The sequence below is a fragment of the Rhipicephalus microplus genome, chromosome X (assembly GCF_043290135.1).
Source record: "Rhipicephalus microplus isolate Deutch F79 chromosome X, USDA_Rmic, whole genome shotgun sequence".
Taxonomy (NCBI): Eukaryota; Metazoa; Arthropoda; class Arachnida; order Ixodida; family Ixodidae; genus Rhipicephalus; species Rhipicephalus microplus.
Genome location: NC_134710.1, coordinates 164,060,201 through 164,078,740, shown reverse-complemented (window position 1 = coordinate 164,078,740; position 18,540 = coordinate 164,060,201). Strand labels below are relative to the sequence as shown.

General features: G+C 45.4%; 1 protein-coding gene across 2 annotated transcripts in view; it reads right to left on the bottom strand.

Moving 5' to 3' along the window:
* Positions 1-18,540, bottom strand: part of Galphao (G protein alpha o subunit) — a 133,992-nt gene that overhangs the window by 34,346 nt on the left and 81,106 nt on the right. For both annotated transcript variants that reach the window (XM_037428504.2, XM_037428502.2), the window contains exons 3-4: positions 7,728-7,869; positions 5,359-5,519 (exon numbers count right to left, since the gene is read on the bottom strand). In XM_037428504.2, coding sequence (XP_037284401.1) covers positions 5,359-5,519; positions 7,728-7,869 — 303 coding nt within the window. The remainder of the gene's footprint in view (positions 1-5,358; positions 5,520-7,727; positions 7,870-18,540) is intronic.

Below are 18,540 nucleotides of genomic sequence, written 5' to 3'. Positions count from 1 at the left end.
TGCTTCCCGAAACGCGATCCAGCAAACGAGACGTCTGTGTGGTTAACTTCCTAGTGTTACTTTGTTCTTATTACTCTCACGTGCGAAATAAATACTGAACCTTCTGAACAGGGATGGCACAATTCAGTCGATGAAATTTTGTTGTGGTCCAACTTCGCTATAATATTGCTCACTGAACTACTACTGGTAAACCAATGGCAGAAAGTACATACAATAAATTGCTCCATTTACAGAATTTTTTTTATTGTGTACTGTGACCTTTTTTTTTCAATTCAAGGAAACGTGTTCTAAGGTAGAGTATCCGTAGTATCATATTGTTTTGCGCAGCAGTGGAATCTTCGGTGCGTAACACGTCTTCATGACAACCGACAGGCACAACGTGAATGCTGGGCCTGCTCGGCTGGCGAGTGCGTGTGTTTGAAACTAGTTTCCTGTCATGACCGAAAGGCTACGCTGTGAAGGGGCAGTTACAGACATTCGCAGTTACGCTCTTTGAGAAGGTACCACTGCTACGTAGACGAGGGCTATTATACCATACGAGAGGAGTTAGCCTACAGTTGCTTCCGCTCTGTTCGAATATTTCGCGATACATATGTACGAATCAGGTGAAGGAAACCTGAAGGGCCAACAACAATAGTTCGAAGTCGTGTTGTGTGGATATTTTGTTCTTCAATACTCTTGCGAAGCACGCGAGCTGAAAACGTGCATGGTGCTTCGGACACCTACGCACAGTACTTTCCTGGTGGAAGAAACCACCTGGTTAGCACCCACCTCAGTTCCTCGAGTTGTCGCTTAATTTCAACGAGATTCCCAATTTACCAGAATTTTTGTTGAGCTGTTTTTCACTGTTCACGTTGTTTTGTTTTTTTTTTTTGCATGGCATCTCGTTATTTTTCGTTTTTAACTTTCCGTCTTTCAATGTTGAAATTATGATTTTACTCTTTTTTACCTAAACAGTAGGCAAAGTGTCCTCTTGAACGTTGACAGCAAAAAGTCATCGCATATTTAATGTGCTACCGCATCTATTTAAAACTCAAGAGCACCTGCATACTGCCCACTCTTATTGTGACCGCAGTTTCTACCAATAGCCATGACATGTGCTTGAAGCATGAATTAGATGTTATAATAAACACAGAAAATGGGCTTTATCGAATTCTGGCATACGTCGCTGACCATATCGCCTGTATTCACTGCACGCGAAGCCCCACCTGCAGTGACCTAAAAAGAAGACACCGCTTGTGAAGAAACAAGTTGAACTTGGCTACATTGACAAAAATAGGGCGTATATAAACACGCCGCTGCGCGCCGTCCTTGCACGCGCAATAGAGATGGGACTGCAAATGAAAGGCGAAAGGTTATTACATTTTTTCTTGCTTTATTTTATTTTCAATTTTTATTACTAGAGAGAGAGAAAGAATAAAAAGAAAGGCGGAGAAGTTGACCACGGCTGAGCCTCGGTAGGCTACCCTGCACTGGGGAATGAGAGAGGGGGAGACAAATTTATTGGGAAAGTTTTTAATACTCAGTTTCTCAGTCACATACGTCATCTGATGCTATTGGTATTAAGGCTTAGGGGAAACCCGGTAGAAACTACGTCCGCCATGCTAAGCTCTGCTGCATGCATATGCAATCAAAAAGAGACACTTTGCCGATTTTACTGTTTCCCCATCTTCCATTGGCCAAAGCCAGTCTACAACCATAGCAACTTTTTCAGTGCTACAGGTTTGCTATGTGAATTTGTGACTTCCGGGTGTAATTTAAACTTGTATGACGCAACGTATTTTCAGCGATTTTTTTTTCTTTCTCATTGCAAAGCCAAAATGATGGCGAAAAGTAAATATTTTCGTTACAATCAACCCCAACAGTACGTTAGAGATTTGCAAAAGAAGATGGAACATCTTTTATTCCAAAAATCTATATGGTCTTTAGAGATGCACCTTGTTCAACTCGCCCAGAGGCACGCGGAGTACTTTGTGCAATATACTTTTTTTTCGTACTTCTACAATCCCGTGAATGATAACGACCAGGACGATCATCATACGTCTAAAAGGTCTTTCTCTTCATTTCTTTCTCGTTGAAAACTCTGCCAGAGCGATGCGATTGAAATCCGCCATAACGACGGAAGCCACCGAAGAGCGGGAAGTCCCGCGGCAGAGTTCATTGTAAGCTCCGGCGGCGCGCTTCACAGCCCGTGAAAAAAGAAAGAAAGCGAAAGTAGAACACGCGCCGCCTCTTTTTTAAAACAGCACCCTCCTGGGTCGTCGCAATCATCGATCGAGTGGGGCAGGCTTTGAATAAAAGCCCCTTCTGCTATTTTCTGTTCCCCAGAACCGCTCTAACAAGTGTAGCGGAAACCGCAAGCCGGCGGCGCCGTCCACTTTGTGGCTTCCCTGCGACCAGACTCTTCGGATTCCTGGCTTGCTATAGTTAGCTCGGCAGAGGCGTTCTTCCCAGTCGCTGACAGAGGAGCTCCCAGGAACCATTCGGGAAGAGCAAGGTGACGTCACGCAGGCCGTGCCGCCGAGCCGCTGCGCGTCTCCTTCGCCGTAAATGGGCAATCTTTGCCGGGCTGATTGGCAAGGAAGAAAGAACGTGCGAGGCTTTTAGCGAGCAAAGCGGGAATCACACTGCCATTGCTGAAGCGACCCACCGGGGGCCCCTTTTTTCACCCTATAACACATGACGAGGAGAGCCATTACGCAGTCGCTTTCGAGTAACTCTGCTGCCAAGGCGACGAAGCGAGAGTGAAGCGAACGCGCCATGACCGCCTGACACCTGCCCACGGCACCCGCCATCACTTGCACCATGGCCCGTCAATCACGGCTGCCGCAGCGTGTCCAATACTGGCGCCTTCATGCCCGGAAAGGATTAGGAACGTGCGCCACACTATCGGAAGCAAGCGCAAAAACGTGTCCTTGTCAGTTCTAATGAAACAACCTGCTTTCCAAATCTACACCACGTGCAAAGTTTTCACTGAAAGCATGGTAAACAGTAGTAAGAAGCTGAGAAAATATTCGTAATGCTTACGGCCTATAGGTGACACGCCGTGCAATCCAAGATTGTTGCAGAAAGATGATCAACCCGTGAACTTACATAAGAAAAGATAAGACGCACGGATGTACTACCCGTGCCGCTTTCACCGGAGGAATTCTTGATCGTCCAATGAATGTATATCGAACCACAGTACTTTCCCAATCAATAGGAACTGCTGAATGTTCACTACTTCATTTCTCGCTACAGTGCAAAGGGTGGGGGTGTCAGCTGATCTACCGTGTATCAACAATGCTTCGCGTGATCCTGTGCGTGCTACGGAAATCTGCGCGAACCAGAATTCGCGTATGACTAAACGGCACTCCGAGATCATTTGTGCCGAGCCTGTCTGGCGGATTTCCCGCAGTAGTAGGCCACTAGCGAATAGCAAGCCGTCGCGGCTGCACAGGACAGAATGTTTCTCGTAGCGATTGTTTGCAAACATATTACGCCGTCATTTTTTGCGCTGAAAGAATCATGTAGCTGCTTCTTCAATGGAACGTGACCATTTACTTTCCATTAAGTAGCACTTGTGTCATAGCCATGATCAGACTCTAACAGTGCGCAATTCCCTGCACTTCGATGTTGCAGGTTTCATCAGAGTGATCGAAAATAGGATAACGAAACGAATACACGCGTACGCTTTTCGCAGCGTTCAAATTGCGAAAGTTTGTTGCGCAACAACGTCATTCGGACGGCACCAGTGAAGTGCAGGAAAAAAGTTAGCGTGGGCTGAAGTCGTAACCAAATATTTCATTGCTCTAACCATTTCGCTTCGCTGCGCAAGCGTGTTGTCGGCATGCGGTGCTCTGTAACATCCACTGTAATTGGGATACATTCAATGCACAAGAAAAAGTATGCTTCTATTTTGAGCTCGCTGAAGGATATTATACAATGAATACAATCAAAGTGACTTATGAGCGTGACAAAACATTTACGCACGCTGAAACCTGAAGTGCAACTCACTGCTCGTGAGCTAGCAGCTGATCGTTCATCGCCGCTGCTACTCTCAGCACGTTGACAACCATCTACGTCCTGTGAAAAATATTCGACGTCAAGACGACTTCTTTGAACATCACTGCTTAAAGCAATGTGAGGAATCGCCAAACGACTTCGATGGCACCAACAACGCGTCATTCACCACGCATAACACCCGACGGCGTCACTCACCACGCTTATCTGGGGGTGCGGAGGTCATTTCGCCCCAATACCCGGCAAGAAAGGAATCACTTGCAGTGTGCTGCCATCTATCAACGAACGTAAAAACAAGTGGCGCAGCGTATGCCAAGGTTTAGAAACGCAAATCGCGAGCCTGCGCTATTTTCTGCGTACAATGAATGTTATGGAATTCATGCACTACAAAAGCACTGACGAAGGCTATATGCATGTAAAACAAGGAGAGTTAGAACATAAATGGTCAGACGTTAACATTACACTATCCGAAGTGGCTGCAGCGAATCTCGTGAACCTGATATGTGTACTCTGTGAGCTATAATTGAAAGCGCGAGTTGCCGCGTATTTTCACGAAAACTTCTCGCAAGAACAATTCAGATTTATCGTATCATGGATGGTCCGGTATGTTCACTGATGTACGAAAAATACAAAGTGGTTTGTGTTCGTTTTTTGCTCACACGTTAATACTGCGGCTAGCAGCACCTCACCGAACGAGGCGGCATTGGGAGCGTCTGCCTACTGATCATCCACGAGAGGACGCTCCTGAATTCCACTAGGCAGCGCGACAATCTATGAACATTGCGAAGGACTTTTCTCAATCCTGGCTGCCCGGATCACGCCATTTGTGAATGTTTTCAGGGGGAATTGGCACAGCATCCTTCGGCGCCCGTAACTACATTATCGAAATGAAGAGTACACCAGGCCTTCGGAAAATTCTCAGTGCCACAAGGTGTTTCAAGCAAAATAATCATTGAAAATGAGCCCTACATAAATATGTTCAGCTTAGTGGGTAGAGTGAGACAACTATGAAAGATGCAGGATCACTTGCGAAACACCAATTTTGTGTGCACCTATATAGCTCATCAATTGATTCGAAAACCACTCCTAAATGCAAACTTGAGTAGATCGTTCTTGTTACTGATTCAGATATACATTCATTACTCACTTTTCGTTTGTGATTTTTGAACGAGACAAAAGCGTTTTTTTTTCATAATTGAGTAGAATATTACTGTTTGTATTGTGAAAGCTTGGTAAATGGTAAATTTTCTGTCTCCACGCTGCTGCCTCAGTGGTAGCACAATTCATCCAATAGAAAGCGGTAGCAATGCCTGTAAAAGAGAGCGCTGTTTCGCCTAATAAGAACTCCATACTCACTACTTGGCGGAATCATTGAGCTGGTACTCGTTGGAGCGCCCAAAGCACTCTTGTACCCCGGAGTCTGTCCATAGCCTCTTCATGGCGCTGAGCAGTTCCTCAGAAAATGGCTCTGTGTCCTCCATACGCGCAACGACGTCAAATACCATCTTGGCGTCCGCCTGCGCCAGCAAGCACACCGGAAATCAGAACATTGTCGTTTCAAATACGCACCTGTCTTGGACACCTTCAAATTAAGGGGATTGTTCAGGTCTGCTATCGATACTTCCTGTGTCCCTGAAAAAGTCGGTGTTGAAGCGTGTGATTGCGAGCGCACCCTTGTGCTCCCCGAGTACCTTTGTGTACGCACGAATGTAAGTATGCGCACGCGTGGGTGTTTGTGTGTGTCCGCTTGAAACACGCACTTCATCTAAAACATGGTTACCATACACTCTATACCACATCACGCGAATGGTGGTTGACTAACTGACTCGACTTGAACTTATCGACTCTACTTAACAATAAACAATACAGATAATGTATGGCAGATGATGCGACACACAAAATGATCGGGACGAAACAGACTTACCTCCCGTTTTTTAACAACATGAAAAGAACGTTGTTTATAATACGAATAATGACCACTGCAACTGGAGAACAGATGGTATTTAAATATGCAACATATTTCACACTAACAGCAGGGGTCTAAGTGCTGTGCACACTGTTTGTTAATTTCTTTTTTTGTTTGCGTTCTTGACTACCAGAAATTCGGTGCGCACAAGCTGTAAGGGGGGCAAGGACAAGTTCAATATTCCTGAAGAAAGCGTTCGTAAGACATTGCCCACGACTGAAGACTCTGATGTTTTTTTTGTTTTTTTAGTTGTCACTTCCTGACGCTCACTCTTCAAAAAAAAAAAGAATTAAGACATCTTCTTTTCGTTGACACCCGCCAACTGCAGGAACTCAAATTCCACACTAGCAAACCTGAGAATTGCGGAGAAAATGACGGCAAGTCAAAATCAGCAGTAACAACAACGTAAGAAAGTGAAGCGAAGCACAGCCTGGTTGCAGCCGCGGCGCAGCGCGCCCATCTGGGTGCTGGCAGCACGCATCGATCGGCGGGAACACTTTGAAGAGGATAAGAAGCGCTGTTGTGTACTCTGCACCGACATGGCGATGCCGTTTTCCTCTCCCACTCGAACTGTCGTCCGCAAAACACTTTTCCGCTACTAGCATTCCCTGCATCCTTTTGCCCGTTCTCGTTCCACTTGAAGGCCAGGAAAAACCGGCGAGAACAGGGTGCCGCAATAGTTAGATGCCGATGACACAAAAGCGTTGTGGATGGAGGTAGCGTGTAAAACAAGAAGGAACATGAGAAAGAGCGCGCTCCCTTTTCGTAGTATTCGAGCACGTCGACACTTCAGAGAAGCATATGTAGAATTGAAACAGGCATGCAACCCTTCAAATTACTGCTTTTTTTGTGCCCTTTCAGTCATTTGTTATTATTTGTCTCATTTCACGTTGTTGTTTTTGTTCTAGTCCAGAACAGCTGAACGAAGTGGAAATAGGATATGGGGACTTGCTGACATAATGATGAAAAAGCTCCGGTTTTAGACCTCAGGTTGTTAACGCTGTAAACATCGGGATCCCCATACTCAAAGGAGGTCACGTGCAAAGGGATGTCATCTTCTGCAGGTAATTGTGACAAAAAACATAATTATAGTTGTAGCAACCTATAGCAATTCACCAGCAGTCCCTAGAAGAGAAAAAAAGATACCTTCAGATCTGTAGTCGAGCACTTTGAAATGGATGATGGCATGGCCAACTTCAAAAGAGGAAAACAAAAAAAAAATCTCCGTGGCTTACTATAGGACTTTGAAAAGCTTCAGAGTTATAGGAAAAATAAGAATATAATTGGAAGACGCCAAGATGTGGACGTCACAGGTGCCTCAAGCCTGTTTAAGTGAGTGCGGCTAGTGACTGTTCTATATAAGAACTGGGCTTCTTTGACACTCATCAAAGTTATTTCAGGTAGGAAGGTCACTCTCGTGAATGGAAGTAGGCACGACAATTTCATCATGTTCTACAGTGAAATGCTTGAGGTCTACTTTGCCACTGCGGGAACATGGCCAGATATAACGGGTATGACACCAAGCATATAATATTGTAACTTCAAGTGACACCCATCTCTACCTGCACTCGTAGGGCAAACAGCGCTCGCTCGTGCGACTGCTCGGGTAGAATACTACTTTGTGGGTGTCGTATACCTTCCCTCAAGGTGGGCACCATGTGCGAAATTGCTGTGACGTCCTCCGCACCGTAAGTGAACTCAAAGTACACAAGAAGCGTTCGGCAATCACACAGTAACTGGGTAATAGAAAACATCGTACTTCTCTTTCGTTGTTTCCGAAGCTAATGCCCAGGTTTGGCATGGCTCTGAGGATGGCCACCATGGACTGTATGGTGTTGCTGTACACCACTGGTTTGTACTGCTTGAAGTCTTCCTGCGTGAAGCCACTGTCATGAATAATTCTGCAAGAAAACAGAGAGTAAATAATCATTAGTGATAACTTGAAAATGAAGAACATGTCCCATCAACGTGATCAACTTCACCTTTCTCTGTCGTGACGTGTGTTAATGTCCACGATAAGCTCAAATGGCTTGGGGTGATAGGAGAAATTTTGTGGTCACTTTTAGTGAAGAAAATAAGGCAGTTTGTTCAGTTAGATGTAGATGAAGCTCAGCTGCTCATAAGCCACGACTCAAAGTTGCGTCTTACTCTACACAGCAATTGTTGGCATGCCGCATGCACTGTGCGGTGTCCACCACAAATGTTTGCAAGACAGGAATTCAAACTGCAATGAGCATTCATGCTCTGTGAAGGCAGGGTGCTTCAAATCTAAATACATATACAACTGCGTTGCAATTACAAAGTCTGCGATGCATTCAAGCTGTGAATTCATGGCTGTGTAAACAGGCTTCGTGAATGTACAACTTCAGCGCGATTCATGTGTCCAGGAACTTTGCATCCAATTTTACATTCTTGCGTACTTCCCATTTGGAATGACTCCAATTCTGCAGAGGCAAAGTCACTTCCATACCAACAGCATGTTTCCGCTATTGTGAATTAAAGCAAACACGTAATTTTTAGAAAGCAGTGAAAATGTGGTATTATTTTTTGCTGTGAGCTAGTAAGACAAAAGCACTGTCTTAGATTGGGTTTCGCTTGAGCTATTATATCAAGAGCACCTAACGTTCTCAGTAATTGTCAAGCCTATTATATCGCCCCCCCCCCCCCAAAAAAAATACACATTCGGTACTCACGCAGTAACGCCAGAGAGCTAGTTATACTGATTGGAAGTATGCCCACTGCTCACGCTATTGCATGAACTATGCACTGCTTACTGAAGAACCGAATAGCCAATGAAGCCTAACCGTCCCCAGAGCGAAGAAAATAATAACTAAAACGGAAGGAAAGAAGCCACGACACCAGTGGGAGTCGGTCCTTCTGCCTCTGACTTTAGAGTATGACGCCATCCTGTCGAATACTTGAGTAGTTTCATCTCCCCCTCCACGCTTAAATAAAAAAAAAAAACACTACTATTTTCTCCTGCAGCTTCTACAAATGGTGCGTACGATTGCCCATCCCCTCTCTTTTTCCAGCCATGCTCTTTCAGTCTAACACCGAGTATTTTAGCTTGGTTTTAAAAGGCTTTTCTACGCTCATTTCAAGCTGTTTGATAATATTTTGTCAATTCCCTCGTGATTCCCTTTTCGAATGTTCCAAAATATCCTCGACCGTTTCTTGCCATCATGTTTTCCTCGGAAGTCAAGGTTGGTAAAGTAACCGTTATTGAAAAACATTCACTGCACGGGGTTGTGAAACTAAGTATGCGAAAGTAAATATCGCTAGCTATTTAATGAACCCTGGTTATGCACCTATTTCCTTAGCCTAACTTGTAGTTGGTGTATGTGCTGCTATACGATGAAGATTAATAGCCATCTAGGGTCACTGCTGCTTATGTGCCAGTAGATAAATCCGACCTTCAAATTCTAAAAACTAAATACTTTAAAGTATACCAGGTGGTTGGCATTTTTCCAAGTGATTCAATAATGTCAGGTTATATATAAAGACACACACTACGAGCTGACTATGTGGTTACGCCGCTAGATGGGTGAGCGTGTCTAGGGGGATGTGGGAAAGAGGAATGCGGCTGCCATACACACATCATGCATGACTCGTTTCGCTGTTGGTAGCACGACGCCTCACTACGTTGCTTCAATGCTACTCGCAATAATGTCGTGATTCATCGTAAAACCGGCACTGCAGGGTTTTTCTTTATTGTCTTGGTTGCCACGCAAGATAATACGGGTCTAGAGTTATATGTAAGCATAGGGGCCCGCTTTATGCAGATGCTGCAACAGCAAGATGCATTGTCCACGAGCTTTTATTCATATGCGTTAGGTTGGCGAGTAATTACCATCTCTGAGTGCATTCTCGCTGACTATATTTATACCAGGGCACGTCCAATGTAGATAACGGAAAACAACGTCTTTCATCATGAAAAAAAAACATGAACGAACAGTAAAGAATATTTCATCACATAATCAGAATTGCGACATCCAAAAGATAGTAAAACGCAGAATTATTTCCGACCTAACCTAACCTAACCTAACCTAACCTAACCTTAATATTAGCATGCGGAGAGTTCGGGTATAGTGATAGCAGGGCATGAATAGATGAAATCACAATGTGAAACAGAGAATAAATTTGGAATAAAAAGGTCATGTTATTTGAATCTGTTTCTGAAGTACGGAATATTTTTGTACGTGGATTTCTACCTAAGTGAACATCTTACAGCAGCGACCACGTTCCAACTAAACACCACTGACTTGTTGCCACCTCGAGGGTAGACATTGCCCAAGTTCTACCCACCACAAGATAGAACTTGTCCAAGCTTACACGATAACGTGGAATCGCATCCCGGCTGCAGCGGCTGCATTTCCGATGGAGGCGGAAATGTTGTAGGCCCGTGTGCTCAGATTTGGGTGCACATTAAAGAACCCCAGGTGGTCAAAATTTCCGGAGCCCTCCACTACGGCGTCTCTCATAATCATATCGTGGTTTTGGGACGTTAAACTCTACAAATCAATCAATCAATCATCGATTTATCCGATAAACAAAATACGTCAAGCTTTTTTTTTATTGCAAATGGCAAGATGACAAGTCAGTTCGGAGAAATTCCGAGAGAGGTGGAAGAAAAGTGTTAGGAAACAGATATTTACCCCCACTCATGTTTCTAGACATTGTTGTGGGTTTATCGGGAAGATAAACTTCTCCATAGACAAAATAACAAAAAAAAAGTAGGGAGCTCACTCGATGAAGTACTGCATAATGTTTACTGACACCTGCGTGGCTGGCGTTAGCGTAACACAGTTGACGTTCGGCGAGACAAATGCATGAAGCAGTATACGACTTCTAGAAATCATAGAATGCGTCAAAATTCAGGCGTGGCCCAATCGAAACGTCTGGTAAGTGTGGACTAGCTTTGCAAAAAAGCGCACATGAACTCCCGCGTTTGATAAAGTGGCTAGATGAAAAATCTTTCCCTTCCGCAATTAAGATCTTATTGATGATCAAAAACCACAGGACCAAGTTGACTGGCGGATCATGGGAGAGGCCTTTTGTCCTCAGTGGACGTAGTCAGGCTGACCGTGATGATGACCAAATAATTCCGGCTTATCCATATGCATGACTCTGTGCAACTAGTGTTTTCTGATTGTACGACGTTGGCAATGAACCTACGCATCAGCTCTCATTCATAGAGCTTTAATTAATGAGTTGCGTCACACTGAACAGCTGGCGCAACAACCTTTTTAGATGTCTTGCGAGGTTACTTCACAATCAATCTATTTGAACATTAGGAAAATGACACCGCCAAAGTAATATCCCTACATCCTCACACATTCATAAGATATTAAAAGTTCACGTGAACGGTTAATGACAAGTAGCTCTTTGAAACGAATACGTATAGGTGGACTCAGCACACCGTTTCCTTTCCGTATATTCAGAGGCCTCGCTCATAGGGTAGTCATGGCGTTAGTCTGCCCAGCAGCGGGGCCATGGCGGCGACCTATGGCACTCTTCCGTGACGCCGGCCCCGGCGGCCCGTGTCCAAAGGGGGAGGAGGTACAGGACTGTGCTCGCGCCACAGACACAGCCAGGCCGTTTCGAATGCGCCTGGCCACGGGCGCTTTCTAATAAGCCGCTCGCCGGCAGCGGCGCACGCACGCACCAGCACTGTGGAGACGCGCTCCCCTTTCTGGGGAAAAGTAATAGGTGCGCGAAAGGGGATTGGACAACCCGCCGGAGCATTCGCAGTTGGCAGGTTTCCCGGAAATTGAGTGTGGTCGAAACGTCCGGACAAAAACAAGAGTGCCGAGAGCAGAAACCAAAAGCCCGCTAGTTAGCGGGGCTCCCGCCAGGGGGAGGGAGGTGTCACGTGACGGGGTGTGGCCGCCCAGAGGGCGCGCACGCAGTGAGCCCGCTGCTTTCCAGGCTACGTGTAGCCTCGCACCCAGCGCTTCGAGCCGGGAGGAGCAGGCGAATGCTGTTGGGGCTGTTTTTTCATTTACTTATTAATATTTCTCCCCTTACAGAGAGCGAGCGATCAGGCTCGGATGTGAGGGCATGCGCTTAGGAGCGTGCCGCCAGCCCGACGCCGCGTCGGCGCCGCTTCACGCCTCACGCGCTGCATTCGATTTCGCGCAGGTTCCTTCCACCCGCACGCGAGGTCGCCCCATCGTCCGCTTATTCCCCCGATTGAATTAGGCAGATCCCCCCCCCCCTCTTATCGGGTCGGGGCTTTTTGCTTAACAAATCCTTTGGCCATCCAGGCCAGAACGCATAAGCCCCAGCGGCTGTTGATCGCTGGTGCTGCAGAGAGTGCGTTCGGGAACGAGCTTCGGGCCCACATTTCGCGCTCTTTGCACACGAGCGTTCTGTACGCTGAGAACAAAAGGGCCCGCGCCGGAGAACGAGTGCGCCATCACTGGGCGCTAATGATTCGACGGTACCGTTAATGCGGCCCACTGGATATGAATTATTGTGGAGCAAAAAGCATATACGCATTTTTGATCAAACATTTCATGTTTCGTGTGAAACAATTACCGTCTCACAGATGTAAAGTTATTGTAATTATTTTTAAAAAGTGACAGCAATAACCGAAGTGCTTGATTATAGCAAATCACGCAGCAACACTTCCAGAAGGTAATTGTTGTTTCTCCTCTTCTCTTATTTTCTGCGGGCGTTTAAACATGCTTACATTCATCATCTTCCTGTCAATATTATTATTATTATTATTATTATTATTATTATTATTATTATTATTATTATTCATGCGTTCAACTTGAGCTGTAGTCGCCATAGGTCATCTCAAGTGATCCGAACGTGATGTTTCCCCAACGAAGAACGCAAGAAAGGGAGGCAACTACACAACAACAAGAATGTACATTATCTTAATTTACATCGGTACCCATTGTGACAGCTGCAGACAAGAACGAAGATGCGGTTATAGGTAAGACTGTCGTGCGACCACAAACAAATAAAGTTAGGTCATGAAGCAACTGAACTAAAAACTTCGCATGAGCAGCGCATAAGACACGAAAGGAAAGGTCGAGGCTTAGGCAGCACAAGCGCTCACTGGAAAGCACGTGTATTTGCGAGCACACATGAATAAATACTAACTCAACTCACAACAATCTAACACAACATTTTTTTTCTGTGATGATTGGGTTACCGAACTGTCTTTTCTGACATTGCATCATTGGGCATCATTGTTGACGACGCATGCGGAGTACTTTGCTTAATAGGGTCGTGTTTTTTCTTGATAATTTAATGAATTTTAGGGTCTGTCCTTGTAGAAGCCTGAAGCGCGAAATCATTGCAATTTTTTTATTGTGCATTCATACGTGTTTTCAAATAAACGAGGTTTGACGTCAGGGTTTACGCTGTCGACGCCTATATTTTTGCCTCCGAGCTTCATTTGAAGTCATGCTCGTACTAGGCTCGTATACGTCATATTTACTTGCTCAACTTGCCCCAATTATGAATTCATAAGTATGCCTGAGATGAAGCCGTCAAATGCGAACACAGCACAGAAAGTGTGTTTTTCACGCCTGCTTTACGTCCTTGATTAGACATCTTAAAGCTTGAAAATGTCCTTGATTAGCCAGACAGGGCTTAACATTTTTGCTTTTTCGAAGGCATGGATTTTTTACTATTTAAAAACAAAAAAATTGATTGCATTAGGTCATTTTAAGTGAACGTGTATAGCACTCTCAAATGAGGCAAACAACTCAAGCACCACAACTGAAGCTAAAAAAGAGATGTTACGCATATTCAATACGAAATTCTCCTTTCTTTTTTCGTTTATTTCTTTCTTTTTCTTTTCTTTCCTTCTTTCTTGTTATTTGTTTTTCTTTCTTTCCTTTCTTCCTTTTTTTCGTTATTTTTTCCCTCAATTTTTTTTCTATCTTCCTCTCTTTCCTTTTTACTTTCTGTCTTTTTTCCTTTTTTTCTTCTTCCTTGATTTCTTGTCTTATTTCAATGTTTGCGTCACTTTCCTTCCTTTTTTATTTTTAATTCCTTTGTGATGTGCCCGCGAACCAAGAAATGGCGTGATTGAGCGAATGCTAGCTGGGTAACTGATCAGCAGTGCGTGCGCCCTCGTCTCTTAAAGCAGCGCGCGCCGCACCGGTCACGACTCGATGTCTGGGAATAAATTGACAGCGCGTCGTGCGGCTGCTGGTGGAGCGCCGCCAGCCACTCCGGCAGAGTCGTCTTATGCACACGCTACACGCGATCCCGCCGCCTACTGTTTTGAAGCACGTGGCTCTACCGTTTGCTATGCTTAAAACGACCAAAACCACCACCGATAAGTTTTCAAGCATTTCAAGTAGACGCGCGCATCCTGTGCAGAATGGTGTCACTATCAACGATTCTACATGTGGCAGCACTAGGAGCCGCAGGCGCATGACCAACTCCAAGAAACAATCCCTCCATCTTTCAGGGCCTTTCGGGTCTCTGCGTGACACGCCGCGCCACATTTCTAACGCGCCGAGTCAAATATTCCAAATATGCTGTGATTTCTTGAGAAAGAGCCTACGACTTCCAGTCAGTCTGCAAGCAGCTGTCCACGCTGCTTGTTGTTGTTCGTTGTCTTGCCCGCGTGCGTGCAACTCGTGCGGGGCACGGCGTGTCTCCGTACGGGTCCATTGCGTTGGCGTGCGTGCAGCGCAGGGTCCATACCGGCACGATTACGGCAGCCACGGTTTGCTAACAAGCGCGCAGCTACAACGCAACTGACGGAGTCGACGGCCGGAGTCGCGGCAACGGGAAGTAGACGGTGTATCAAGCTGTGCGTCAGCGATGACGTATGCCACGAGACATCGGAAGGGGCACTCGGCAAGAGGGCAAACCGGCGTGGGAGAAATACCAACCGAGAGAAGAGCAGGAGAGAGCGAAAGGTGTGGTCGTAATGGTTTCTATAATCAAATGCGTCTAACTCCGCTATTACTGCACCGTTTCGAAAAATTGTCGCGGCTTCGTATTCGTCGTACACTCGTGCAGAAATTTCCCACCACAACTGAATTTCGGCCTTTGGGTGGTTTATGGGTCCTTTATTTGTCAATAATTGCCTCAGTACCATGTCAATAACAACGACCGCAGTGAGAAGCGCCTATGTTTTTTTCCCTGCCTGTAGAGCGTGCTTTGCCTGCATAGCTACCAGTGTGTGCGGAGAAAACAAACTTTGAAACTCGCGTTTTAGAACAGTTTGATAATTCGATAATGGAAATATATATATATATATTCCACGACAGTTGGTTCTACTTGCGACTTCTACCTTTTATCAAACAACCTGTATGAATCGTTGGATTGGTAGCATATTTCCAGCAAAATGTTAAATTTTAGTACGGGCAAATTTTGGGGTCTCACTAGCGATGTCGTTAAGGCCCCTTCATCATTGCATTTCCAAGTCTGTATGCATTCATAAGCATTCGTGCTCTTTCTGGCACTACAATGGTTTGAAGACGAATACATACGGACACTTTCTCCATAGCCCCACCGTTCTCGTCTGTATAATGGCTAATGTACTCGGCTGCTGACCCGCAGATCGTGGAATCTAGTCCCGCCTGTGGCAGATGCATTTTCGATGGAGGCAGAAATTCTGTAGGCCCGTGTGCTCAATTTTTGGTGCACGTTAAAGAACCCTAGGTGATCGAAATTTCCTGAGCCCTCCACTGCGGCGTATCTTATAATCATATGGTGGTTTCGGGACGTTAAACCCTACATATCTATCTACGCTTTCTGGATACAAATGGCAGACGTTGTCACTTTATTTTTATTTCTTGCTGAAGCAACTGGTTCCTCATCGGAATGAATATTAGCATGAGTGTTTTCAAGAGTAAACTTTCAAGGCCTTTTGTGATGCTTGAATTATCAACAAAAAAGAAGTGGCGATACGTGGACGTGCAAACGAACTCTGCCAGCAAAGTAAGCTGATATTGCTAGCCATGATACGAAGACTATGTGCTTCGCAATTTTCATGCGCTGATAAAACATGTTATGCCCCCAGATTTTCTAATTGGATTCAATCATGAAGAAAGTCTACTTTGCCAATTGTTATCACCAACTGTTTTGGATGCGGCTGAACAATAAACAAAACAGACGAATCTTTACGAGTGGCAAGCTTCGTTAACATGTCTGCTGCTTCCGAAGTCATTCATCATCATCTGACTTCAGTCCCCTAATGTCATTGATAATCTTGTCTTCACATGTCTTCCATGTTGTAGTCGGCTATTTGAATTAGTTTTGTTTGGCTTGAGAGCTGCAGAAAATATACTAGCATCTGCTCGTGGAAGATATCGAGGTACGATACTGAACATCTCCATGCGCAATATGTCTATCAAAAGATGTTGCACGCTCAGTAAGCTGAACTAATGAGGACCCGTATCTCATCCCAAGATACACGCAAACTATGTTACACATCGAGTCCCTTACACACAGAGACACATAAAAATCATCGCTCATAGCACTTTTTATGATGAAGTTTTCTCTGAAGGTTAAAAAAAACATCTTTCGAACCGCTTTGTACTAGCACCGAGGGGAAACAATTGGAGTGCAATACGGAGCTTCCCTTTCTCCTTAACAGTTAAAAAATAAAGAAAAATATTTTAAAGCAGGGTGCCATCTGTCTTGTCTACCCCGTTAGATTACAACCTTTAGATTGGGTGCTCTCAAAACTAGTCGAGACAGCAACTTCGCATAGCAAGGCATGTAGAGTTAAAAGGCACTGGGCAAAGAGGAGGCAAAAGGGGCATTTTTCCGGGGGCATGACCTTTCCGGCGGCGTTTTCTCTTTCGCGCTGCTTGTCTTCCTCCTCGCAATCAGTCGAGCGGAGAGATGGCCTGGCGGACGATCATCGGACTCAAAGACGTTCCGGCAGCGATTTTACTCTGCTTGCTCTCTCACTTCACCGTTCGCGCGAGCGAGGAGGATAGATGGAGGAGCGCCTGTGATTCCTGGGTCACTGACGTCACTGGCAATCGATCGATGACGTCACTCCCGTGGTCAGCGACGTCAGCAGCGATCTGTTTCATTCTCGGGGCCCACTCTCTCTTGGGTCGTTCTGTGCCCGCTGCTGCGACCTGACGAAAATGCTGACCGTCTTTCCTCCTTTACTGGCAATTTTCTTTTCTGCTTACTTGGTGTTGCCCAAAGTCGGCGTGTTCTTGTGCGCCATTGGCGACCCAGTTGGGACTCGTGCGAGCGTCGGGTGCCTCAGGCTGTGCGGCCGAATGCTGCAGCTTGCTGCTTCAAATCAGGTCCTCTTTTCGCCAATGTACGGCGGTGAACGACTGCGCCTTGTCAGCACTCAGCCGAATTGTTCTCTCGCTAGGGTGGGGCAGATCGAACTTGCAATCTTTTCCAGCGCCAACCAAGAGCTTTCGCTATATTTAGAAAATAAAAACAAAACAAAAGAGTGCCTCTTCAAGTCCTAACAATTGTTTATTTTAAGTCCTTTATTTTCCACGCTATCACCAGTGATCGCAAGGAGAAGCCGTAAGTGCAGGTTTGTTCTGCATTAAATCTATGGCATTTGCAAGCTCGCAGATGAAACACAAACGATTTACGTCGGAGTGCCAGAATTGTTATTAAGCCAGGTATTTTCATTTTCTAATTTGATGACTCCCCAAATATTTTCCCCTCGTTTGGGAATGCATGACAGTGTAGCGATCCGACGATCCCCCCCTCCCCCACAAGTTCTAAAACGATCTCTTCTTTCGCCTATGTTTACAAGCTAAAAATAGCGCTAGCAGAGGGGCTGTTTTTTTTTTTGCTTTTTTGTCCCATTCGTTCCAAGGCACCTTCAGGACGCTATGTATATGCTACACTTGCCCAAAGTATGAAGAAAGCAGTGCACAGCATGTTTGTGTGTAACATTTCCACCAAATCGTAGTTGCCCTGGTCATTTGAAGATCACGTCCTCAAAATGCAGCGTGCTCAGGTAATTCAGTTAGCCTATGATGTGGTGTGTGATAACGGGCAATACTTGCCCTGTGCCGTGAACAGGAGCCATTCTATACCCAATGTACGCACGACTTCAGCACGCTTTTCCAACACACATCTTGCTTCCCATTTCCCCTTCCTCACCAAAGGGTAGCCAACAAGGCTCGGCCTAGCTTAACCTTCTGCCTTCATTTTAGTCTTCTGTTTCTCTATCTCGCTATGTCCGACTGACGGGGTTATAGTAACGTGTAGACTGGATGTCCCCTCTCTAACACGCCAAAGAAATAAAATTCAACTGCAGAGACCTTGTAAGCCATAGCACTACGTAAACCTCCGCAGAATTATTTTTTATTCATGTTGCAACCCGTTAAAAGCAGAGTAAAAGCAAAAAAAAAATAACAAAAAGTGTCTTTCAGCGTCTCCGGTCACATACTCCCAGCACTCGACTCCCGCTATTCCGCTTCCTTTCTTGCATAGTGGGAAGGAAAAAATTGTGAGAAAGGAGATGGAGGAAAGCTGTCAGGGCTGCTACAAAGGCACGCCATGTTTCCTTCTTCCGCTTTGTCGTTAGCTGTCGTAGTACACGAAGCCCTCTTGTGATCTTTCGCCAGCATAAGATGTGTTTTACTGGT